This window comes from Malurus melanocephalus, unplaced genomic scaffold (assembly GCF_030028575.1).
Source record: "Malurus melanocephalus ecotype Western Australia unplaced genomic scaffold, MMel_1.1 scaffold_302, whole genome shotgun sequence".
Classification (NCBI taxonomy): domain Eukaryota; kingdom Metazoa; phylum Chordata; class Aves; order Passeriformes; family Maluridae; genus Malurus; species Malurus melanocephalus.
This window is the reverse complement of record NW_026623534.1, coordinates 877,210-897,340: the sequence shown is the minus strand read 5'-3', so window position 1 is coordinate 897,340 and position 20,131 is coordinate 877,210. Positions and strand designations below refer to the sequence as shown.

General features: G+C 37.8%; 1 protein-coding gene across 1 annotated transcript in view; it reads left to right on the top strand.

The window, feature by feature from the left end:
- Positions 1-5,381: 5,381 nt before the first annotated feature.
- Positions 5,382-20,131, top strand: part of NKAIN3 (sodium/potassium transporting ATPase interacting 3) — an 87,945-nt gene continuing 73,195 nt past the window's right edge. Inside the window, exons 1-2 of the mRNA XM_057377144.1 lie at positions 5,382-5,386; positions 5,711-5,948. Coding sequence (XP_057233127.1) covers positions 5,382-5,386; positions 5,711-5,948 — 243 coding nt within the window. The remainder of the gene's footprint in view (positions 5,387-5,710; positions 5,949-20,131) is intronic.

Genomic DNA, 20,131 nt, shown 5'->3' with positions numbered 1-20,131 from the left:
AAACAATGCAGGAAAACTATTTTTGTAACATAACTAGATCATCCGCCTGTTTTTCCAAATAAATTTCCAAAAGTATTATGTTCACTTCTGAAAAATAAAATAAAATCTGACRACACTCTCTGAAGCCAAAAAATAAACATAGCAAAAGAAGAAGAAAATGGTACTTGCTAAGCTTAACTCATACATAATTTTTTAAGAGGGTTCTAGATATGGAGGGTAGCCTGTCAACAAATGGTCAAAAAGTGTTGTGTAGATAGATTTGGCCAAAAAGAATAGAATAAATCAATGCAACATTCTAACAGTCATTATGCTTGGTATGGAAATCTTTCCCTTTAGTCCTGGTCTGATGCCATGATTACAGTCTGTGAACCTCTAATCTCACTAAGTGGGAACCACGAGCCTCTAATCACACCAACCAAAAATTACTTTACCTCTGTACCTGCTTAAGCCATTCTCAGCCCACGATGCTGAAGTTTCCTCTTGGTTTGTGTCTGAAGATTTTGATGTTGTGAATTTTCTCTTTTAATGGTAATTAATTTAGGTGTATCACATGATTCGTCTGGTTGAGTGTGCATTGGTAGCACAGAGATGAATTTGCTAGGTCTAGTCTGCCATCCAGTTCAGACAGATGAATAGTCCTGATAGAGTCAACCCATAARCTTCAATTTAAGAATACTCTTCATGTCATTTATTCACCAGAGTGCTCAGGATGAGGTGAAGATACTGACTGTGTTCTATCTTGAGCAGCCTGGAATCAGCATGGTTTATTGTCCTATCCCATTAGCAGTTGAGTGGGGGGCACAATTGTTGAGTGGGCTACGCTCAACCTCTTGCTCATGGAATAGGAAAAAACCATCTGACGCAAGAGTGCAAATTAAAAATAAACAGGAAAAAAAAAATCAATATTCAAAATTTGTCATCCCAATAAAGACAATGTGGGAGCTAGTGACACAGGTTTCCCTATTTGGAAATGGGAAATGATCTCAGACTTCTTCAGTATTGTCTGCCCAGGCCTTCAAAACCTGTTTGTTCTGCAGAAGTGGGAGGAGATGGAATGTAACTGGTCACACACAGAGCAAGCTGGAATCAGAACCCATTGTTTCAGGTAGTAGCAGGGTGGAAAATTTAGGTTTTGTTGCCAAGGTGGTCATTGGCTAATAGCTGATAGTTGTATTTCCAACTACTTCTACAATTAAAGCAGATTTCATTAATGCTGGGAGGCATCATTTATATCTAGGGAGGATTAATTTCTCCTTGAGATTAGATACTCAGGACTGYGTGTGGCACTTGTCCCTGCCAACACAGTCCTGCCTCTTAATTAAAACATAATTAGATGTAGGGAATTACAAGGAGATGTACTATTCCTTTCCTAGCATTATGCACATAAAATTTTATTACCTGTTGACCAGGTGTTTGATTGAAAATCTTTTCTTCTCACTGCTTAAACAAAATATGTGTAGCAAGTCAGAAGAGAGCATCCTTGTTATGTTTAGGAGATGGAATGGGAATATTTAATGCCTCAGCCTAATGTTCAGTTTTAATTTGTGTTATAGTGTGTATCAATAAAACAAGTGTTAGGAAGGTCTAGGTACCACATAAGCAACAATAAAGTCAAGATCTCTAACATTACGCTTTGCCAGGCCTTTGTGGTCTTATACTTTCCTATAAAATTTCAAGTGTTGACTGCTGTTTTGTGAAGGAAAAAAGTGGTTTTCCTCCATCCTGTTCAATGCACTGTTTTTGTTGTAGTTTTCCTAGGAGTGTATTTTTAAATGCTAACAAAGAATGAAAGAAATTTAAAATATCATGTCATAAAACAGAAGCATACACTGAAAGAACAAACATCTGTGATGGTAATCATGTCACAGCATAAYATTTGTTTCTTATGAAATGCAATCTTTGTGCATTGGGTTTTCTCTCTGGAGTTTCAGTATCTTCTTATTGTTTTCTTTAAAACTGGTGATTTTAGTTAGTCTTAATTTCTCATGGATTTTTTGTGACACTGTGTGTAAATAATGCACAAATAAATGAAAGGATCATAATCCCTGTTGCTACTCTGTAGTTTTAAAATAAGCCATTTTATGCTATGATATGTTAAAATTTAGCTAGATTCACCATCTAAAAATGGAACAAAAAAATCACAGAATGTTTTGCTCAGAATGTACCTTCAAAGATCATCGAGAGCAACCTCCCTGTTATGGGCAGGGACATCTTTCACTAGATCAGGTTGCACAAAGCCCTGCCCAGTACAAAATGTCCACTTGAAAGCAAATGTAGAATTTAAGAAGATATGTTTAATGAAATGTTTAATGAAATTAAACATTATCTCCAAGCACTTAGAAACAGTATTACTCAGACTCACAGGGATTACATCTCACCTTAAAAGAAWGTATCTGTCATAGCAATGATTTCCAATAATGATCAAAATTAATCCTTGGGCTGACAGCCAACACAAATCCTGTATATAGTTTAAAGGCTTAAAAAGTCGTAGACAGTTAAGCAGGACTCTTACATCAGTAAAGTGTGGTACAAGGCTGATCCTATTCTCCATGAAAAAGGAGCAAACTTTTTACCATAGATTGGAGTATTGCTTTAATGCTGACTAAAGAAGAGAGGAGTAGGAGRTAGGATTTCCCCTCCCTGTGTCACTTCTCTAACTTGCCTGGAAGACCCATTACCTGTGTTCTGCCCCCTCACTGTTCATGGTGTCTATTTGGGAGGTTACCAGCTGAGGAAGTATMGTTTACCCACTGATGTATAGAATTTAAGTCAAGATATATGCTCAGAAGAGAGCAATTTTCCATCCATGATTAAAATTTCAACTGTTAAATGAATCCCAGCTGGATTAGTCAGGATGACTTGGTTTCTCTTGTACAGAGCCAGAAATTGAGTCTATTGCTTTGAAGCAGCAGCTTTTTTTTTTTTTCCTAAGAAATAAGCATTCTTATTTGCCACCTGCTGAAGATTAAACATTTTATACATGTATTTTTTAATATTTTTCTGGTGAAATTGGAAGATAGTAAATGTTCTATTGAAAAGCTTCAAGCATCTGGTTGTATTTTCTGAAAGAATTCCTAACTTTCATCAAAGATAGAGCTGAAAACAAAGCCACTTGGGCAGCAGCTTTTCCACCATGCTCAGGATTTCCAAGCTGTGAATTTACAAATACTGAAATACTCTCAGGAGTTCACTGATGTTTAAAACCCAAGCATCCCAGCAAGGGGTCTTTCAGTTTTCTGTGGCTCTGCAAATTACTCTAAAGATACAGGCTAATTTTTTTAATGCATGGTGCATTTGACTCATTTTATGGATTAAGTATCTCCCAAGTAGTTAGAGAGGAGTGTTTCAGCTGTGAAAAAAAAAAAAAAATTGATTTTTCTTGTTGTCAGGCTTTCTTTTATTGATTGGCAGCTTAACATTTATCAGCTCGAACAGCTTATGGCTGCCATTTTGTGAAGTGATATTTCAGAGGTCAAGCTATTGCACCACGTGGTTTTGTTTGCTTTTCTAAAACTGATCCTTGCTGGACCATCATTATCTGCTTTTACCTGCTTTGAGAGCTCAGAATTTAATACACAAAGTGAAAAGTAAACATGAAAATCTCTTACAGCCTTATCCCAAATTTCTGAATAAGAATTTATTTCTAAAAGGTAGCAAGTGCTATGATGGCATTTCTTTTGGATTTCTTTCTTACCTAATTTACCAGCAGCTTTGAAACATGAGCAAGATCATCAAGTAAGCAATTTTTTTTAATCAACCCACAAACCAAAYATAGTATTCCAGAAATGAAAGATTTTATTTATTAGGTGTTTGTACTGATCACATGCCAAAATCATACACATTTTATGTCTTGGCAAAATTTATCAAGCTTTTATCCTAGGGAATTTTGCCTTTTTTCTGTGTCATTGGCTGTGAACTATCCAAGCAGAAACACCATAATATGGTGCAACTTTAAAAATTTAAAAACATAAAAAAAAAAAAAAAAAGATAAATAAACCCTCGAGTGCAAAGAAAGCTGTGACACCAAAGCCATGGATATCACCACTTTATCCCACAGTTTTGAAAACAAAGTGTTACCTCGCAATGTTAGATACACACTCATCCACTAATCCATATTCCTTCTCAAAAGAGCTTCTGAAATAGGTTAGATTGAATATGTGTGTGCTGCTTGTCAACTGGCATTTCTTAGAGTTGAAAGTTTTTAAAAGCACTTGATAATATTGTGCAATCTCTGGCATTGTTGTACAAAGAAAGCCTTGGCTGTTTCCTGTGACTCTATATTTATAATTATATTTTCATTAAACTGAGCTGTCTGACAGCTTCTGATTTCACAAGTTGTTTTCATGCTGCAGCTGAAAATTTTCTAAACCACTATCAAGGATTGACATGCAAAGTCAAAAGACAAATGGTTCATCAGCTGGAAATAATGCTCCAGCAATTCTGCATTTAAAGGGTAAAGACATTGTGGAGAAAATACCAGCAGATCACAAAGGCAGATTTCTGACTGATAACTAAAATATATTTGGGATGACAGGATTTAATTCCTGTGCTAATTTTCAAGTGTGGCCAGAATAAAGGCAATTAACAAAGGAAARTAACAAATGGACTACTTCTGCAACTGGAATCTGCCCCAAAAGTCATTTTGCCCRGGGTGGAAGTGAATGGCCACAGAGAGAAAATATTTGTGTGATGCAAAGGGAAAATTGGTGTTATTGCTCTGCTGATATACTGACATGTGGAAACCAGCTGTATTTTGTGGGCATACAGCTGACAATTTAGCACACATTTTTCACTTGGAGTTGAGAATGGGAAACATGGAAACATAAATCCAAATTAATTATTTAAAGCAGGAATATAACTCAACTCTCATTTACCTCCAGGGAGGAGAGTTGGGATTTTTTTGCATTTAAATGGCATCCATTCAACTTCTGTGTATTTTACTTATGCATGACCTAAAGACCCAAATCTGCTGTTAATTCAAATGAATTTTCCTGGTTGTATTTCATAGGTAAGCTCTTAGAAACTCTTCAGTACATGAGTAGGCTTGCCACTTTCACTGCTCCAAGTGGAAGTGAGATGATTTTTACTAAAATGCACAGACTTTATATATCCTGTGTGGGTTACAATGCAACCAGTTCTCATCAGAGTAGGTTTAATATCTGATCAAGATTTGAGTGAAGAGAACTTACTGCTTTTAGGTTAAACCCAGATCAGTTCATAAAAGTATTTACCTTCACTAAACTGAGAATTTGGTAATCTGGATGAGGGGCAGAGGGAARAAAAGAGAGCAGGGTGCTTGGCTGGAGACATCTTCTCATTTGAATCTGATGATGAAAATCATCAAATATGATGCAAAATTGGTTTAGGTTGTCTCCAGTATCATGGGGTAAAACTGGCTCTGTCATCTATTAAGAAAAATAAATTAGCTCTTAAGTAACATTCTAACCAAGTAACAAGAACATTGTTTTCAGGCCGTAAGTCCAAGGGTCCATGTGTTTTGTACAGTACGTGGTATGATGGTTCTTGTGCCAGGCAGAAGTTCCTGTGCACAAGTACAAAATAATCAATGAATTTRCAATTTCCTCTCTCCACTTTAACATTCTACTGTCAAGCTCAAATTACTGCAGTGAGGATTAAGGATAATTATCTCATTGCCCTTATACTAATAGAAAAGATCTTTTATTTCCCCTTTCTTTACCTTAAATAACAGAAAGTCAGAGTTTTTCACCCTTTTTCCCTCCCTCTCCCAGGAAACGGATCTCATGACCTTTAACATCTCAATGCACCGCTCTTGGTGGAGGGAACACGGGCCCGGCTGCATACGAAGGGTGGTGCGTCCTTCTTCCCCTGGCATCCTAGAGGATTACTCCTACGTCTCTGTGACAGGCTGTATCATCGATTTCCAGTACCTGGAGGTCATTCACAGCGCTATYCAGATACTCCTCTCTGTAAGTTCATGATTCTTTTCCTACTGGGATTCTGTCGGTCCTTTCACTCACAACCTGCTGCTGCTGTTGCGTGTCCTGGAAAGGGGATGTGGTGGCTGGCAGAAAGCTACAGAGATTTTTAATTGTGTTTTGCGTTAGAGAATTATATACACATAATTAAAATGTTCACTGTTCTTTTCTTTCCTTATATCTCTTATAGTTCTGTACTTGCATAGTTCCCATTCTGACCATTGCTGGGACAGGTAGAAATTACTTCGAGTCCTTGGCTCTCATTCATTGAGGCACATAGAGAAAATGAGAGCAGACTTGTCCAAAATTAATTTGCCTAAAGCTTTCTGAAGTTCACAATCAATAGCGCCATTTATTCAGCCCTGTTTGTAAATATATTTTACATGATACACAGCTAAGTTTCCTCCCAGACTGAGCCATGGATTAATCCTTGAAAAAGGTCAGAAAAATATTAGAAATTAAAGCGTGTGTTTATATTTAATCATGCTATTTTTCTCTCCTTGAACTCTGCATTATCAGAATGCTCTATCTCCATGGTCCACATTTGTTGCAACACCATTCCAAAAATGCAGTTACAAGAAGTTGTTATGAAAGCCCACAGTGCAGGGAAGTGMTAGGACTCAGTAGKTYGCTTTGGGAGCARCAGCCCTGTCTTGGCCACAGTTTTTCCTCAATCTCTTGGCTGCCTCTGCTTGTGGTTAACAGGTTTAGCATGAGCTGTGTGTGATGTCCTGGATGCGGTACCTCTTTCTCTTCATAGCTGTGTGCAGAGCATTGCAGCTGGCTGATCCCAAGTGGCTGCACACAGGATCGATCACCGCAATGTCCAGACCTATTTTAAGAACATAAATGCCCAGGGCTCATGGTCCTAACCATGGTCACCAGGGCTTGTTGGACAGCGGGAGAAGAGGTGCAGTCTGCAGTCCACACCTTCTAGTCAGGTGAACTACCTGGTCTGACCAGAAGGGATGGATATTCCTGGTCTGTTAAATATTTCAAGTTGTTTTACTAACCAACTGGCAAAATAAAAGATATCTTCCAAAGAAACCTTACTTACTAGTTTTATATTCTTTTTAAATTTAATTCTTACATTTTTTCAGCATAAAGACATTTCTCTTTTAAAAGAAACGTAATCTGTGTGTGGTTTCATCTGTTGTTCTGTCCAAATGYCTGAAAGTTCAAGAGAATTCCTCTGCAGTACTAAATGCCTTTTGTAACATGCCCTATAACTTCATCTGTGCTGAAGAAGCAAGTGCTTTTTCTTTGCTATTACTTTTAATCAAACTTGGATAAATTTGTGCATCTGTGATTAATGAACTTCCACTTGATGATCCAGCTCTGAATTAGYGCACTTGGTTTGCACACCAGTGACATCACCTGCACCTGCACAAGATATGTGTCTTACCCTGGTCCATCAGCTCAGGCATCAGTGATATCACARACACCTACACAAGACTTCTGCTGACCATCCTTCAGTCGGGCAGTAAAGACTTTGAGTCAGGATCTTTTCCAGTGAAGAAAAAGCTACTTTTCTTGCAGCCCAGCCCTGTGTATGCCAACACAAATTACAATGTTGCTGTGAACGTGGGTCTTCCAGAAGAATTCTGCACACTCAGGCTTAACTGAATGCACCTTCCTTATTTTTGTGGGGCCCTGATTCTCAAAGCAGGCTGCTTCTCCCAAGAGTTCATTTGCAGCAGATTTCCCTCACAATGCAGTGTCATTCATCTGCATCAKTAAGGCTGTACAAAGGAAAATGAAGTGTGGTTAATTTTAAAAGGAAAAAAACATGAATATTTTAAACACATCCTCACTTCTGTAAGAAAAAATGTATATGTTAAAATTACTTCAGGTATTCTTTGTGATCATCAACATATTTAGAATTCTATGGAAATACAGCTGATTATTGATCACAGAAAGTATTTTATTCTGCACTTACCAGGGCAGTACAGTTCAGTCAAATGACAGGAAAACAAATATTAATATTAGAATAATAAGATAAACACAATTAATATGTATAAGCCACTCAAATATGAAAATAAAAAAAAAAAAGTAAAAATTCTGTAATAATTATAAAGTGTTAGATTTAACTGGCCTTCCCTTTCTGGARAAGTGACTGCCAGTCTGGATTAAATAAAAATTCAAAATTTTAATTAAATTGGAAATTCAAAATGTGCAGGGACTTCAAAGGCATGACAATGAATTAATTTTTTGACAGTTTCAGATACTGCTTTGATTGATATACAYGATTCTAAAATTAAAATATTATACACAAAGTAAGGTTTTCCCCCAATTTTACCRTCTTGCTCTCCTGTCTGTGACATGTTATTATTAACATACCATGAGTCTGTACTTCAGTTTCCATTCTGAATTGTAATTTAGGCTTGTTTCATGTACTGTCACACAGGACAGAAGTCACCACCTGGATTATCAAATAATTTGCAATTTCCTCTCATTTTTCTGAGTGTTATTGACTTGAGGAAGTTCCCCTTCATTTTGAATGCAGAACTGCTTTTCTAATTGGGGTACCCATTTCGGTTGTTAGTTAAATGGTCATTGAGATTGTCTTTTTGAAGGACTGAGGGTCATAAGATTATTCTTTTTACCTTTTCTTACTAGCTAGTCCCAAAAGCAGACTATTCCTTTCTGCACCTTACAACCTACTTAATTTTCATAGCATTTTTATGTAGCAATAGTAGCATAACAAACCATTTTACAGTGTAACAAAAATCTTTATTGGCATAACAAATCATTTTATCATGCTAGCCCTTGTCCAAATGACTGGGAATGCAAACATTTCCATTTGGTAGGGAGTTAGAGCCTCTGAAAGAAGAAATACCTCCAGGGGTAAGTAATGGATACTTGTTGAGATATATAATTCGCTGTCAGCAGTTTTGAAAGGTGACTTCTTCTTTTTTTTAACTGGTATAATGATTTTTACATGCACAGAATGCTGCAGTGGTGACTGCATTAAACTCTGCTTCAGGGAATAGGCTTGAAAGTAAWTTATTTAATTTTAATACAGTAAAGCTATTTTAGTATTTGCTTTATAGTTGTTTCTAGAAATATTAATTTTTTTTGTGAAACAGTATCTCTGTATCTCATCTTGATTCTGGGTGGCTTTTTAAGTGATTGGTAGTTGAAAATGTTAAACATTTCTTTGAATTGGGAGACAATTAAGAGAAGTATAAGAGAATAGGATCCAATTAATAGTAAAGAAGAATTATATTTAAATTTTGTGTTTAAAATCTACATTTATTTGATGTAGGGCATAACATATATATTTTTTTGACAAATAATATATTCTACACAACACCTTTAAAATGCAAGACAGATCATCACTACCAAAACCTCAATTCTCAGAGAACAAATTAATTATACAGTCAAAATGGTGACATCTTAGCATCTTTGAGAAAGCCTCTTCATGCAATTTTTGTTGTTATTTGAAAATAGAAAATGCACACTGAGAGTATGAAATGCCAGGTACACAGTGGCTTGAATGGTGTGAGCTTTGAAAAGTTCTCCAGGTTATTGCAGAGAGATTTGTGTTAGACCCAGACTATAACACATTAATACTGTAGCAGAACCCCCAGGCCAGGGCTCACTGTGCTAACTCTGGAATGAGCAGCCCTATAACTTCATCAGTGCTGAAGAAGCAAAATTAGTAGATTTTGGTGGAACAACAAGCTGACACCACTAGAATTCTGGGCCAGGAGATGTTACATTCTTACAATGGTGCATTGCAAAAGGTGAAGTTAACTTTCCTCCCATGGTATAGGAGGAGAACCTAAAATCTAGACCACTGAAGCAAGGGGGAAAGCAAAGAAAGTAAAAACTCTAAGCCTAAAAACATGCAAAACATTGAAGCTCTTTGGCATATTGATGCTGACCAAATTCAGGATATTTTGAAAGAAACTACTGCTTTACKTTGCAGAGATCCATCTGTTGCCTCTCATAAATGTCAATTATTGTAACCTTCAGGCTGCCTGCTGGACCTACAGAGGAGGAGCAGTCACCAAAAAAAAAAATCCTAATCCTCTCTTGCAGAGTTATCTATAAAGCCAGACAAAGATGTGATATAGGGAGATGAAGAATTTTGAAATGTTTTCATAGTGAAGTAAAAAAAAAGTGATCATACCTGCCTGAGGTAAAGTTATCAATGGGAAGTAGCTTATCACATGCACTACCAAGCACAAAATGTACATTAAAATAGAAAAATACCTTACTTTCTACAGAATATAATGAAGTTATGATATCAGAAGCATAATTTAAAGCACTCCTGGTAGCCAAATTGGAAACTTCATACTGTGGTCACCGTGAGCAGAGTCACTATCTGCTAAAGGGTATGTCCCAAAAAGATTTCTTCCCRGTGCTTTTTTCAATGCAYAAATTTATAAATGTTGTGCGCTTTCTCKAAGAGGCAGCAGGCTTTTAAAGCAGCTTTCAATAGAGTGTCTGGACACTCTGTGACATGTCTACCACTGGTAGAAAAAATGCAACCTCTGTATCACAAAATTCCACAGAAGGGTTGAGGTGGGAAGGGACTTCTGGAGGCCATCTGATCCAACCCCCTGGATGCACCCAGAGCAGCCTTCCCAGGATTGTGTCCAAACAGCTTTTGAATATCTCCAAGGAAAAGACTCCACAATCTCTCTGGAGCCTGGACTTGATGACCCTCCCACTGAAAAAGTGTTTTCTGATGTTCAGAGGGGGAASCTCCTGCATTCCAGTTTGTGCCCATTGTCCCTGGTCCTGGCAGTGGGCAGCATGGAGAAGAGCCCAACTCCACCCTCAATACCCGCTCTGTTCCAGACCAGACCCAGGGGAGACCTCACAGGGGCTGAGCAGAGGGGCAGGATCAGCTCCCTTCACCTGCTGGCACTGCTTTGCCTGAATACAGTCCAGGGATCAGTTATCTTCCATGAGGCAAGGACCCACTGCTGACACATTTTCAGCCTGATGTTTACCATGATTCCCAAGTTTTTTCTGCTGAAAGAAGCCATTCCCCCAAACTGGATGGCCCCTACCATAGTTCAGTGCATGGGGTGTGTGCACCTTCCCAAGGTGCAGGACTTCATGCTTCCCCTTGCTGAACTTCATGAGGTATGTTACACTAAAAAAAAAGAAATTAAATTTATAGCTCTTCCCTTATTTTCTATAAAAATGATCCCAACCTGCCCAAAATACTCATAATTATTGATATAAATTAATGCTAAACACTTCTAAAAATCTACTTACTAGAATTTTTAGACTTGTTATCCATACATTTGCAGGTTTATCCTGTTTTCATTAACTTGGTGCGATAATTTAAAGTATTTTGAGTTTTATTATTATTATTACTATTCATAATACAATCATCTGTGCCATACAGATCATTGCATCCTCTTGTTTGTGAGGACTCTATTCCTCTTGCTTTTTCTTCACAGTTCTCTGATGTTGTTAATCTCTATTCTTCTCTCCAGTATACACAAGCATCACATCCATAGGGAAATGATAAGCAAGGATCTGACTTTATTTCTGAATATCTGTCACCAGTCAGTGCCTCATAGTGACTCCATGCAATTGTCTTGCTTTGTGAATTATTTCTGCCCTGCTGTCTTCAAAGAATCTGCCAAATGTTGATTTTTTTAACATAAGAATTAATTACATCTGGTAGACTTAAATGCTTTTTTTATCAGAAAAAAAATTAATTTAAAAATATATTTAGCACAACAGACAATAAAATGGAGGTTATGCATCCTGTGTAAATAATTAATCAAGGGAACACTGACTACTGAGCTGTAGAGACTGAGATCGTGGGCAGTGCTGGAGTGGATTAATGTGTTTCAGGTCATTGACCAAGCGCTTACTAATGACCCATAAATTTGAATGCTTTTTGGCTTGATTTGAATGGCTCTTCCTCAATCCCTGGTGTTAAGCTTACCTTCTCCACGCCATTGGGAAAGCTCCAGGAATTGCTCCAAAAGAGGCTGCAAAGCCACTTTTGCCCCAGCCTTCATCAGTTCGGTTCATATTCATTTAAATGTAACAAAAGCTCTAATGATATCAATATATAATGTGGCTCCTCCAGGGCACTGCAGCAGCCCCTTTTTTTCCCATTAGTTATGGCCCTGCTATTTTTATAATTGGACAGAAAAGGATGCTAGGAAGCATATCATGTGTGTTGTTCTCCAARGAAAATCCCTGTAGGGGCTGACACWAGTGCTCAGGCAGGTTCCTTGCTCTCTTTCCATTTCCTCGAGTGACATGTGATTGATTAAGAAAGCCAGTCAACATCAGCATGTGATAAAAAAACATGAGGTAATTTAGAACTAAGAGCTACAGGAATGGCCCATGAGTAAAATATAGTCGTCCTGGAAATATTCCATATTTTCTTTAATTTTAGTTTGCACTTTTTCACTTACTTTGTTTAGAAAACAGTTCATGTCTTTTTTTTCATAATAAAAAATTGCACAAGTGGTGCAGAAAATTAACTTTTCTCATTGTCTGCCGAGATGAACTTTAACATTACGCCAAAAATGGGTATGAAAGATATGCCTATTCTTCATCACGACATAATTCATAATCATCATCATCACAACAACACTAAAATCAAAAATAGACAGGAACACTTACCTCTCGGCCATCTGAATAGACAGTTAAGGTGAGCAGTTGGCTTCTCACAGATTTATTAGTAATGAGAGATCACAAGATTATTAAAAATCAGAAGAATTTTTTCAGCCTGAGCAATGTTACAGAGGAGTTGTCAGTCTCTGAAACAGACTGCAAAGAGGCTACGGAGGATTGTGCAAACCTGTGGCTTCTGACATCACTTCCAATGCTTTGTTGTAGYTGTGTCATTGTGTTTGTATCATAATCCATGCCTTGTGTAATTCCTCCACTGTTTGTATTTTTGGTTCAGGGATGCATACAGCCCACTTCACCYTTGCCATTAACAAGCCTTCAGTGTTAAAAAAATATAACCAAAAGAAWGAAAAATAGTGGGAGACTGTATCTGCTCAAGCATTCTTGTGATGGCCTTGCCCTTTTTTGTTAAATTTAGTTAGACCTCATTATTCATGGTAGTGCGTAGGTAGTAAAATACACAARTATATTTGTCTAATTACCAGTCTGGGTCAATAAAGCTGCTGTGTGAGACAGGAGCAAGATAAATCTGTGGTTTTTCATCTCAGTTGTCAATCCAGGGACATCTGCTTTTTCAAGCAGCTCATTTAAAGGGAGCTGAAAACACTGATATTATAGCTATTTGCATTTTAATTCATTCATTAACTGTTATGAAATGGATTKGTGAAAAAGACTTGGCCAACTTCTGCACCAGAGCTGGCTGAGACTGCGGTGATAGCAGACAACAGTTCAAGCATTAACAGCTTAGTAGTGCCCTCACCTTGATGTTAATCTACGTGAGAACTTAATTGTTCTAGATATTTTATAGTGCTTGATAAAGAGCTGTTTGCAATTTTACATTAAAATTACTCTGACAATTTTTTCAAAAATATTAGTGAAATTCTGTGCAGGTATTCTTAAATACTTTATTTATGCAGAAGTATTTATAGTAAAAATAAAATTTGATTATTTATTTTCATTTTTATGGAGYTCATTAATATTTTGGTGCAAATTGTGCAGAAGAACTGGAAGTAAATGGGAGATTTGGATTTTCCCCTTCAACCTCTGTATATAAYTGCCATGCCTATTGCAGAAACAGTGTAATATACTAAATGTCTGCAAATTAGTTACTGCAATTCTCAGATAGATACTTTTATTCTAATTAATTTCTTTCATTTAATTTAATTTTTGAAGTTCACCTGAGCAAGGAACTGCAGCAGCTCAGTGCACASTAAACTTGGTGATTGCAGATTCAAATACAGGTGAATGTCTCTGCAAATAAGCAGGAGAAGTGGTGAAAGATGTAAAGACAGGTTAAAATGTAGGCTCAGCTTCAGCCTACATGCAATCTTTAGAGCTGAGCAGAATGCTGAATGTTGCACTAGGAATTTGAGAATYACAAGAGAATAAAGTGAAAAGCATAATAGAGATGGTCAGTCTGAACATTTTTCAAGAGAACATGGAAATCAAATGTTTTTSATTAAGAAAAGTGAAAGCAGTATTTTTCTTTGAACTTTAGGGATATTTTTCTTGGCTGTGTCATTGGAAGCCATAACTCTTTGAGAAGCTACTGGGACACCAAAGATCCTGGAAATTCAGAAAGCCATAGCATACTGTTCCCTAGGATATTTGTCTTCATGTCTCTCAGGACACTCCCGAGCTTTCAGCAGCCTCTGTGGTAATCAGTGCGTGATAGTTCACTYGGAAGGTGGAATAAAATTTGTACCTTTCTGCCAAGCTGCAATTCAGTGTGAAGAGCTCTGCTGCAATGCCAGGAGTGTGCTGCATCAGCTCTGCTCCAGCTGTGAAGTTGATAAACCAGCCAAGGAAATTAACTTCTCTAGGCTAAGAGCTCAAATGGTGATTGACAGCTTTGGATAGGTTTGACTTCTCTGTGGTTTTTTGTTTTTTTTTTTTTTCATTTCCAAAGAACACGGTTCTCTAATTGATATTTTACAATGCAGATATGATTTGAAGTAATAAAAAGGTGTTTTACTATTTTACTGATTCCTTCATGTTGTGTAAAAGACAGGCAAACCAGAAGAGAGCCTCCTGCTTCAGTCTTGCTGAGCTTAACAGCAATAGATGTGTGCTCATTCATACTCAGCAGGATGATTCTTCCTGCATATTGTAGTTGATACACATGTGCCCAGACTTTCTTAAATGGGGGGAAAACATCCACTGATTAAAACCCATCTCTGTGTGAGCTTCCACTGACAGGACATTTTTCTTTTAATCATGTGCTAAATCCACAGCCTAGCTCTTCCGTTAAAATTTGTTGCCTGAATGTGACCTGACTGCAGAAAGAATTCTTATTTTCTCTCAAATGGAGTCCCCAGTGGTTTTCAATGCTCTCTGCTTTTTCCTAGGGAAGTAGGAGAAGCTAGGGGAGGGATTTCACTGAACAAGCAGTGAAGCAACCCATACTCCTCAACATCTGAGGAGTTTGATTTTCACTGGAGAAGGAAGTGAAGGTGCTCCTCTCAGAACTACTCACAGAAAGACAGACCAGGTTTTCTAGGAAAATGTATTTTGATATAGGATGATTGCAGCACAGAGCAAGCTTTAAAAGCCCTATATTCTGCAAATGTTGCCTTCATGGCTTTTGTAGCTAAATCTTCTGGCCCGAATTCTCTAATAAATCTGCTCATCTTGTGACMATTCTTTGTTCATTATCTTGTAATAATTCATTATCATGGAAACTGTCAGAAAATGTAACTGTTTCCTTTATATCCTTCAAAACAGAGCAGGGAATCCCACCAGAATGTGCTTTCCTGTGTTGCACCCATGTTGGTGACAGGTTTGGCTACAGGGCACAGTAGATTTGTTAAGGGGCTGTTCCATCCTTTGCTTTAAATACTCACTTAGCTCCTGTAAACCCTCCCATGGAAGGTGATGGGCATGGAAAGAGCCCAATTYATACAAAATCCCCACACATTGTGTRGGGAARGGCCCTGAGCTGCAGTACTGATGCCAGGGTTGTTCTGCTGCTGCTGAGCCTGCCAAAGGAGATGGCTTCCACAATGTTCCCCACTCACAGATCAGGAGTGTGAATAGCTCCRTGGGAGAGGAAGGAAAGCCAGGAGGAATTGTAGCCCATGAAACAAGGTACCAGAGAGCAGAGTTTGGGTGCTGCTGAAATACACCAAGAGACACTAATAATACGTTTGTACATGAGTGCAGTCAAGATGTATGTTGATAAAAACCTAAGAAGTGATGTTCTACAATATCACAGTAGTCATTTACATAGAGTTACCTGATGAATTTGCCTCCTTTTCCAGTTTGAATTTTTCAGTGGTTGTCTGGCTTGCCTAAGGGTATAAGCATTTTTAATACACTTTTGTAGAAAAAAGTGAGCTTTGTCACTGAAAGCAAAGCAACAAACACAGATGAGAAGGACAGGTTGTATGAGATTATGTCTCGRAATAAGTAAGTTTTAGGATTTTTGTGTGCTCTGAAGGTTCGGAATAGGTAGAGACTGARTGAAATGGATGCTTGAGGCATTTCTTTGCTGTGGTTTGATTATGATCTAAATAGGTAAGATTGCTAGTGGTCTTGAAAGGGCCACTGATGTTAATTATTTTCAGTTTGTAAGTTTTTATCTGGTGTCAGTAACTATTCCAAAAGAACAAAATCATCATAAAGTAGAAGCCTGAGAAGCAAATTTCATTTCTTCCCACCCATGTATAAGGCTTAGGCTTCAGTTGAAATTATTGTCCCCAGGGAAGGAGAATAATGATGAATAATGATATTGTTCCATAATTCCAATGTTAATCTGAAAATGATAATTGAATAAATCAGGTGTTGCAAAAGACATCTGCTGGGTCTGTCTGAATTTATGATACAAGTAAAGATTTTTCAAGAAATCATTGCTAGTGATGTGGAACTTTTCTACCTTAACTTCCCATTAYCTTCTGTGTAAATTAATGCTATGTAGATTAATTGGTAATAATTGTGAGTGACAGTAAAAAGTGGTAGATAATTAAACAGMCTCTTAAAAGACCAAAATCATTTCCATTTTTACTTGTGATTTATTTATTTATGTCCTGTTTTTTAACTTATAGTGCACCTGATATCTTCACACACAAACATGCACAATAGAAAACTATTATATTTTAATAGGAAATTAAAATATAAAGACCAACATGAAAAACCAAAGTTATATCCTGGTCAATTACACCAGACAGCTGGAGTGTTTATTCAAGTAATATGCTCTGGATTCCCAGAAAGAGTTTTCAAGAGTGAAGTCTTATGAGTGTTTGAAATATCCTCTCCATTGCCTGGAGGTTTTCCTTACAAATTTCATCTTCTTGATAGCTCTTATCACTAATGGCCAGGGATTGCCAAGTTCCCCCTCCCTGGACACTGAGTTTTTACTTAGGCAAAAAGCCATGAACTGGAAAGGCCCAAGTGTCTCATTTTTATCTCTTCTCCCTTTGCTCTTCCTGGGATCACAATTCCACCAGTAACCTCACACAGAAATGCTCTCCCTAAACCAACCCACAGCGGAGCCATGGACAGGGACACCTGCCAAATTCACACATTTGAAGCTTCCTCTGTATTATGGAAGCAATGAGTTTATTGCCTAGGAGGAAATGAACCATTGATGTGATTTTTGACCAAAAGCAATCTATAAAAAAAATGTGTGGACAGTATCAGCCTCATGCTACCAAGCTCTAGGAAGTGATACAATTCAATAATTTCTCAGTAGACAATCTGCACAGGTCTTTCCAACTCAAAAGCTTAATAGATATAATTATCAAAAATAGTGACTATCTTTAGAAATTTTCCTATTGCAAGATTTTTTTTTGCCTTAGCTTTTTTGTTTCTTTGTTCAAATCCTACATAATGATGTGAAGATGTTACTTGAAYGAGGGCCTGTTGTATCAGAAAGTTTGTCTGCTTTTTCTAACCATGGAATTTTTCTAATGAAAGCTAGAATATTAATATAAAATTATATTGATGTGGTACAATGTGTAATTATCTTAATACTATCATATGATATATAATTAATTATAGTAATAATATTTGTCTCCCTAGCAATCTTATCTAACTGCAATATGATTGAAGTCATTAGAGGCCAAGGAAAAAAGCACAAAAGACTTAAGAATAYTTTTAATTGCACATTTTTCCACAGGCAGCTAAAATGGATTATGCAAGTCCTAAAAAGAACAGTTTGCCATTCCCCTCCACGGCTCCGCGTTCTGTATCAGTCGTACTTACCAGCAGGATGTCCTCATGCTTGCAACACACTTGGTGTGCATTACAGAATTGCAACAGCCCTGTCTAAACCCAATAGGGCCAGAAAATGAGTTTGAGCATCATCCTTTATTAGCTCTTGTGTGTGTGTATTAGTATCATGTTTTTCATAGAGTCATAAATGATCCTGAGTTGGAAAGGACCCATAGGGAGCATCAAGTCAAATTGCTGGTGCCTCATAAGATCACCCCAAGAATCATACCATGTGCCTGAAAGCATTGTCCCAATGTGTCTGGAATTCTTCACAAAAAGATCAGTCTCTGCCCCTCCACTTCCCCCGTAAGGAAGCTGTAGATCTCACAGGTCTTCCCTCATTCTCTTCTTCTCTAGGCTGAACAAACCAAGTGACCTCATCCACCCCTCATTACATCTTCCCTTCTAGGCTGTCACCATATTCATGAGCCTCCTTTGGATCTTCTCTGATTCCTTAAAGTCCTGCATCCAAGTAGTTTCCAAAGGCATCGAAGAGCGCTGGCCCTGTGGAGCCCCCCTTGTGATGGAGCCCCCCTTGTGACAGGTCTCCAGTCTGATGTCACCCCATCTGCCATAACCCTTTTCACCTGACTCACCAGTTCTCACCCATCACGTGATGTGCTAATCCAGCTGTGTGCTGGACATTTTTTCCAGAAGGATACTGTGATAGACAATATCWAAARCTTTACTGACATCTGAAAAGGTYGTGTTGACCRCCAAYGGTGGACAGAGCACAGGTCAGGGATTATGCCCAGGAGCCAGGGCATGTGAGCCCATCCTGTTTGTCTGTTCTGGGAGAGGGATGAGGAACCCACAGGTGCTGAGGTGTGAGCCTTGCCAGACACATCACTTACCATGGGGCGGCTGGGATTGTGCCTTGGCCCATTTTAGTTACTCCTGCCATGGAAGCAAGAATGCTGTGGAGTTTCTTTGGGTTTTCTGTGATTCACCATCACAAATGGGACATTTCCATGGTGTTTGTGCCCGATGCAGTCCCAAAAAACTGTTTAGGGTTTGGGACAGCATTGCTCTTTTCTGTTCCTCATTGCCCATCTGGTTTTCATTGTCCAGTACCAAGAGGCTGCATTGGCCAATTATGAGATTACACACATCCCCACGTTAATGGGAATTCATACTCCACCTCCAGGAATTCCTGAGGAAATGTACTCAATTTTACAAGAACATGACTGCCTSATGCAATGCCTGCAATTTATACAAACTCTTCAATTCCTTTACTAAACATGGGAGGATGTCCAATTTACACTTGTAATAGAGTGCCTGAAAGAGTCAGKTGTTGGTTTAAAATCTTTCAGAAATTCTTCTTACTTTAATGATTTGTGAGTTTTGTCCAGACAGTGGATATGGGACTCCGCAGGAGGTCTGTAGGCGAAAAGGATAAATAAGGTTGTAATCTCTCAGGTGCTTGTTTTTTCATGATGTGAAATTGGCAGATTCTCATASCTCTGGGCTAAGAATATTTTATAGCCAGTGGTGTTTTCTCCTTTGGTCTGTTAGTTTCAGTCTAGAGGTGCTGCTTGAAAATAGCTGATACGGGATTTTTCATTTTCATTGGGGAGTCATGCATTTTTATTAAAAAATTGTAAACTAGCACTAGTAAAACACACCGCCATTTTCGCCGGAAATAATTACAATAACATAAATGGAAATATACAGTGTAAAGCTGATGCAAGGGGAAAAAAAAGTCCCCAGGTGCTCATTGATAGAGAATTTATGTAGGAAGCAATGAATATGGCGAAGATTGCCTAGACTTTGCAGTTTCCAGGATTYTCACATATTTCCTAGCAACTTTATTGAACCTGTGGCACTCATTGCAATAAACTGTGTGTTTCTACTTAATTCTTCGTAGTGTTTTACAAAGGGAATGAAAGGAGTATTCCCTCTGGTAAGAAGGAGTGAATCCCCACATTAGCTATGTAGGGTGCCAGATTTCATGAAAGACCAAAGGACTATCATCATGATATATTTATTTCTAATTACATATATGACTGCATATTGARCCATATGAGGTAATAATATAATGCCAAAAAAAAGGCTTTATTCACTTAAAGCTCTCCTRACTTGAATATATTTTGCTGTTTGAAATGTTTTGAATAGAAATGACCTTGAAAAGTTCTTGATCTATAAACTCTTCCAAACCATCTCTTTTGCTTTCATATTGATATTCTCAACCCATTTCTTGGGCTTGAATGACTTTCAGCAGTAGATGTCAATGTGGGATCTCTGTCTTTTRGAGTCACTTTTAGAGCCTGAATGGAGATTCAAAGACTTCAAGGAGGGAATGAAGAAAACTGGCAGATCAACAGAGACTGGACTTTTCA